Source organism: Lampris incognitus, chromosome 10 (assembly GCF_029633865.1).
Source record: "Lampris incognitus isolate fLamInc1 chromosome 10, fLamInc1.hap2, whole genome shotgun sequence".
Taxonomy (NCBI): domain Eukaryota; kingdom Metazoa; phylum Chordata; class Actinopteri; order Lampriformes; family Lampridae; genus Lampris; species Lampris incognitus.
The window spans coordinates 47021340-47028310 of NC_079220.1; the positions used below are offsets into that span (position 1 = coordinate 47021340).

The following is a 6971-nucleotide window of genomic DNA, read 5'->3' on the forward strand; positions in this document are numbered from 1 at the left end:
AGAAGAGTCGGGACTAGATCTAAGACCCTCTTGCTGTAAGGTAGCACTGCTAACCACCAAGTCACCAAACTGCTCCCAGGCCACTTTCTTTTTCAATTCCAACAAGAGACAAACAGAGCCATATGGCACGGCACTTGATTACAAGATTAAATTATAAGATTATTTGATAGTGACCGAACACTGGAAAACAGAGTGCAGGGTGAAAGCTCGGAGACGGCTGGGCAGCTGCTTGTGATGAATTGAGTCAGATTAACCGCTTGATGTAGAAGTAATTATAGCCCCATTGTAATCTCGTTAATTTGGCTCGGCGGCCATAGGTGGAATAAATCAACATGTCTTTTCCCTTCCACCCGCCGTCAGCTCATCCATCCACCAGACCGCTCCAAATCCTGCCATGCAAGCGATGCCCTTAGCTGGTCTACACCTTGAATCTAAATTAATGTTCACGAAATTAGTCTGGCGAGATGATCACATGTGCTTCAACACATATTACATGAAAGGAGTTGGTCATTTATCATGCTCTCATCGCGTTCAGTGCTTTCTCAAGGGGGGTGTACATATAGAGTGAATGAGAGTGAAGGATAAAGAGAGAGAGAGAATGGTAGAAATAAAAAGAGAGAGAGAGCGAGACAGAGAGAGAGAATGGCAGAAACAGAGAGAGAGAGAGAATGGTAGAAACAGAGAGAGAGAGAGAATGGTAGAAACAGAGAGAGAGCGTGAGAGAGAGAATGGTAGAAACAAAAAGAGAGAGAGACAGAGAGAGAATGGCAGAAACAGCGAGAGACAGAATGGCAGAAACAGAAAGAGAGAGAGCAAGAGAGAGAGAGAGAGAGAGAGAGAGAGAGAGAGAGAGAGAGAGAGCGAGAGAGAGAGCGAGAGAGAGAGAGAGAGAGAGAGAGAGAGAGAGGGGGCACAGAAAATTAATCCAATCCAATCTCAGTTTGAGGTCAAAGATGGTGCTTTTACAGAGAAGCTCTGTGTTTTTTCTCTCCTGGCAGGGGCCATCATACAGGCTGTTCCGCTGATAGCTGACTTCTAGAAACACACAGCATGCGAAGTGGTGCCCAAAACATGGAAGTCATATGTGCCCCATCCCTCTTCACTCACAATGGCCATGAAGGTCTGAGAGGAACATGTCTACAGTAAGCAGAGAGGAGGTCACCTCAACTGAATCCTCTCAAGTGCCAATGACACACGCAAACATCCTGCATTAGGTCAGACACACATTAGCTCCATGGAGGGTAATTGAGCAAAGTCCAACTAAGCCCTGCAGACAGGGCAGAGTCAGTGGGATAATGGCCTCCTGTATTTTCCCTGTTACCTGACGGCGCGCCGCAATGGGGAGTGTGGTGACAGCTAGCTGTTAATTGTACAGTTTGGACTAGACCTTGTCCTCACAGCATTCCTTCCTCTAATGAGATCACACCCTCTAAAACACAAATGTCTCCAGCGTGAGTCATCATAGAGATGTCCCGTGTCCCCGTGGAAGAAGGAGCATCCAGAGGTTCATAATGGACAATGAGGACAGCACGCTGTAAGGAAACAGTGTTTTTTTTGTTGTTCCTTACTTGCCTGAAGTGCAACAGATGCTCATGACTAACAGAAAACATGTGACCACGATCAGACAGAAATCATTACCGGGGTAAAACACGTCTGCAACAGGACTTCGCCGATTTAACTTGCTTCCCCAATCTTTTAAATTATCTTTGGCTTTCCTTGATTAAGCTGGAAAAATGAGATCAAAATATAGCGGCCCCTTTAATGACATGCTTGACAAGTCAGGGTCTCAACATGCCTGTTTGAGCGAGGCAGCCAACAACATTTATGCCTCTCCAATACTAATCCTGACAAAAACCCTTTGAATTTCTTCACAAATAAACACTGGGCCGGATCATATCTGGGTAGTCAGCGTGTTGGAGGCACATAAACCCGGCAAAGAGCTGCAAAGAAGGCTCATAGCCAGACTTGTGGACAGCTTGATGTTTGCTTTAGTGCAAATACAAGCAATGAGTTGGTTTTGGACATCAGAGTTTTGCAGTCATTTGGAGGCAATCTGGAAGCAATAGAGACATTAAGCCCTGACCACAGTCCCCCCGGACTCCCACGCTGAGCGCCTACGCTGGGACAACTGGACCGGAGCACCGGCCACCTCCCCCAGAACCAGGGCCTGGGAAAAGAAAGCCAGAGGCACAGGTCTGAGAATGGACCGCTCTACTCCCCTGGTACCAGCCTCACCCGGATCACAGGCCACAACACACACACACACACACAGGCACATAGATGTGCACTCACACATACTACACGCATGCATGCAAACTAAAACACCCCAGTTCTCATCATGTAAACTACACGGCCTAGTATTAGGGGCGACTTCTGGGCAGATCCTATCAACGGGGACAGTGTAAATGGTAATGGTAACCACCATAAACACCATCATCACTTTTCGAACTGTGGGAAGATGATTAATGAGCGAGAGCATTTGTTTTTTATGGGGTAAGGTCAAAGGGTGAAAGTGGTGAGGAACAGCTTTCCCAGCAACAAAAGAATATAGATTTACTGGGCTCACAAGAAGACGCATTTACTTAATTGGAATGGGACTTGATGTATTTGAAGAAATAAATATTGGCTGTCACGCTGTGAAAGGGATGAGTGGGAGGGGAGCGGTGACTGACTTTTGACACAGGCGGGGCAGCCGAGGTGAAGTTGGGACATGGGTGGAATTTGGGTTCAGGGAGGTTATTGGGAGGTGGATGTGGTTGTTGTTGTTTTTGCTGGTTGTGGTGGTGGTGGGTGGATGGATAGATGGGGGGGGGGGCAGTGTTATTGACTGAGGTGGGCGAATCCAAAAGGCGTCATCCCGTCAGCACCCGGGACATCTGTTTTTCCGCTGGTGAAAGCAAGGGGAAGGCCGAGGCGTGTGCCCATTAAGCCAAAATGGGACTTCCTCTCTACTTATTTTTCTCCACTCTTTAAACTGCGTTCAATTGAGGGGGCGGGAAGGGGGGAGGAGTGGTTTGCTGTGTCCCTAAGGGGGTAAGAGATGAAGAGATGGCCTCTGCCCCATATCTCTGCCTTTTCTATCCTCTCTTTTTCTTTTTTGTTTTTGCTCAAACACAGAGCAGACACAGCACCTCAGGGTAGGGCACAGTGAGGAAGAGGAGCTCTTAAGCTGATCTGCTTCAAGCTGAAGGCAAGCGATTTTGAGTCGAGCCTCATTGAGAATGACAATAGACCCGAGACGGGGATGGGGGGGGGGGTATTTTGACATGGGAAGCATGGGGAATGACAATAAAGGGCACTGGAGTGAGAACAGAGGGACTGGAAGCATTCCCATTGAATTTCACTTTTCCAACTTCTTGCTCTTTTCCTTTACAGCGTTTGCACACATCAGTCGTCAACTGTGGAAGTCCACCCCAACTTTGAGGCTTTAAAATAGAATATGACGCCAAAGGGATCGCTGAACAAAAGGCACTGTTCAAAATCCTCCACTGACAGGATGCTTTCTGAGCGTCCTCGAGCATCACCAGACTACGCACATTTTTTGAGGCTAACTGACACTCACCCACAGTCCATCAGGTCCAAACACCAAAAAATAAGCACTCGAGCAGATGTCAGCACATCTGCAGCCCACAGATCTATACTGACAAATTTACTGAGAGTAAATTGTGTGACTTCTGAGTCAGGGGCACGTCTGAACAACACCTACACACCCCTCCCTTCCTCCCCAACTGCCCCCTCCTCTCCCTCTAAATTGCCCTGCTAGCCCTCCGGCAGGACACTACAGAAGACCCCTGTCTCCTTAACATACATACACATGTGTTGCTAGTCCTCTTCTACTTTATCACTCTCCTCACTCTGAAGCTACTCAAGTCTACCATATAGACGTCTTCGTACTAAGTGAGTTTAAATTAAATGTGGCATGTGGACATTTCTAATGTCGTTATGCTGACAAATGAGGTTATAAAGAGGGAGAGTACAGCAAATGAAAAAACAAACAAAAACACAAGTCCCTAAAGGTACACACACACACACACAGCTCCATACAAGGAGATTCAACTAATGGCTTATCTTACTGTACTATCATGTCTTCTGGTTTCACATAAGTACTTTAACAGCCAAGTTCACGTCACATTAGGGAGTCTTTTACACATCTACTGAGCCCTTTTCATAAAAGAAATCCAATAACAGCAAACATATTTGACTACTTGCAACCCTGCACGTGTTAGTTAGATAAATTACTTTAAAAAAAATGTAAAACAGTTTTGATAGCGACCTTTGACATGAGCATCCCGCCCAACCAACGGTGTTCAGTCTGTCCTACCTCAAATACTTCATCATCCAGCAGCCGTCTCCCGAACACGGTGACGCCCTCCGTGCTCACGACGGCGGCGTCCCCTCTCAGCAGATCCAGGGTCTCTACTTTCTGACAGTCCATGTAGAGGGTCACAGACTTGCCCTGAACACTGTACGCTATCCTGTGCCATCTGCAGAGAAAATAAGGACACAAGTGTATGAGCTGCAAAGAGCTGCGGTTACTGAGTCCGAGCAAGTGGGGCCTTTGGTCAGTTTGTGTTCAGCAGTCTTTGGTCGTGTGTCCAGACCTGTGAGAAGAAACACTTTCCTTAGTTTTGTATGCTTCTACTCAGCCAAACGCGGGGAGCACACAGCTTGTCACTGTCACTTCCAGTTCTGCCGACTGAGGATGAAAGCGGGGCAGCACCGGAGAAGAGACAAAAGCTTGGTGTGTTTTTCCTCAAAGTAGAGACAGAAACAGGGAAATGAAAACACACGAATGGAAATGAATCAAGAAATAGTGTTGATGGGCATCCGGCCTACCAACACGGGGCTCGCCGGTTCGAATCCCCATGTTGCCCCTGACTTGGCTGGGCATCCTTACAGATACAATTGGCTGTGTCTGTGGGTGGGAGGCTGGATGCGAGTATGGTGTCCTGGTCGCTGCACTAGCGCCTCCTCTGGTTGATCGGGGCGCCTGTTGATGGGGGGGACTAGGGGGAATAGCAAGATCCTCCCAAGCACTACATCCCCTGGTGAAACTCCTCACTGTCAGGTGAAAAGAAGTGGCTGGCGACTCCACATGTATCGGAGGAGGCACGTGGTAGTCTGCAGCTCTACCTGGATCGGCACAGGGGGTGGAGCAATGACCAAGACGGCTCGGAAGAGTGAGGTAATTGGCCGGATACAATTGGGGAGAAAAAGGGGGGAATCCCCCCCCCAAAAAAGAACTGAGTGTTGATAACAGAAAAACCTGATTATGTGACATTTTATATGCAGGGTGTCTCCCTGCCTGCCGCCCAATGATTGCTGGGATAGGCTTCAGCATCCCCGTGACCCTGAGAGCAGGATAAGCGGTTCAGATAATGGATGGATGGATGGATCAATAAAGAGAGAAAAAGTACAGGACAAAATATTTTTGAAAAGTGAATAGCAAAATAGCTTAGTGTCTGTAGACTTTAGACATCACAATGATAAACTGTATATGTATTCACAAGAGCTATATTCCTTCAGGCATTTATGGGAAGGAGGTGGGGGGGGGCAAAAAGTGACACTAAACTTATTAACAAGAGATTAGCCAACATAAGAAACGATAGACATCAGGCTAGATGATTAAACTAGGCTAACTATAAACATCAGTATGCCGCCAACCTGGACCACTGTGCTTTTAGTGACATTAATCCGTATGAGTGATGTTTGGAGTAGGAGATGTAGAGCAAGAACCTCTCAGATGACTCAAAACTCTTCTTTTTTTTTGTTGTTGGAATTTTCCCCCTTTTTCTCCCCAATTGTACCCAGCCAATTACCCCACTCTTCCGTGCCGTCCCGGTCGCTGCTCCAGCCCATCTGCTGATCCAGGGAGGGCTGCAGACTACCACATGCCTCCTCCGATACAAGTGGAGTCGCCAGCCGCTTCTTTTCACCTGACAGTGAGGACTTCACCAGGGGGGTGTAGCACGTGGGAGGATCAAGCTATTCCTCCCAGTTCCCCCTCCCCCCTGAACAGGTGCCCCGACTGACCAGAGCAGGCGCTAGTGCAGTGACCAGGACACATTACCCAGTTGCTGCTTCCCACCTGCAGACAAGGCCAATTGTGTCTGTAGGGATGCCCAACCAAACCGGAGGTAATACGGGGATTCAAACAGGCAATCCCCGTGTTAGTAGGCAACGGAATAGACCGCCATGCCACCCGGACGCCCGACTCAAAACTCTTGTTAGCATGAATGGGAGTGTACAGTAAGGGTCAGGGCATGTTAAGTGTCTCAGCATCACTTTGTCGCTTTTTGTATTGGCGTCAACACAAACGCTCTAGCAAAGACCAGAGGAAGTTGCTGGTCTTGTCATTAGCTGCTTTTGAAGAATTAAGTCGCCAAGGGGTCTGAAAAGTTGCTAAACCTACTGAAGAAGTTGCAAAGTTGGCAAGAGTCCTCTATCCACTGCACAGGAGCCGAACACCGACTTGTCCATTTTCATGTTGCCCTTGAAATTGTTAAACGTTTGTCATACGTTTTTGTTTGCATTTAAGCTATCGTGTTTTGTTTTTGTTTTCATGTCAAAAGGTAAGGACACAGGGCCGCTCTGATGGCCGAGTGGAATAAACCGCCGTTCTTGCAACCCACTCGTCATTTGGCTGGGAGGTTCATATCCCAGACTCGCCGTAACCGGTCACGGCCAGAGCGTCCGCGGGGTAAGGCATTCATTAGGCCGCCCTTACCCGAGTGATAGTGGGTGTAGATCGGTGTAGTGTTCAGGGACTCGTCCTTCTCCAGTGACCCCTCTGGCCCATCTGGGCGCCTGCAGCCAAGCAACCGAAAGCATTCTCCCTACGTCTCCTTCGCGGCCTAAAGGTAATGCAATCCATGTGAGGCTTCAGCGTGTAAAATAGCAAGAGCAGCCGACACGAGTTTGAAGGAAACTGGTGTTACGACTATCGCTTTCCTGTGGAAACGTCAGCCAGT

The 6971-nt window shown here is 48.1% G+C and overlaps 1 protein-coding gene across 1 annotated transcript in view; it reads right to left on the bottom strand.

The window, feature by feature from the left end:
* col5a3a (collagen, type V, alpha 3a) overlaps positions 1-6971 on the bottom strand; it is a 100900-nt gene that overhangs the window by 80563 nt on the left and 13366 nt on the right. The window contains exon 4 of the mRNA XM_056287525.1: positions 4322-4484. Within this exon, the coding sequence (XP_056143500.1) occupies positions 4322-4484 (163 nt within the window). The remainder of the gene's footprint in view (positions 1-4321; positions 4485-6971) is intronic.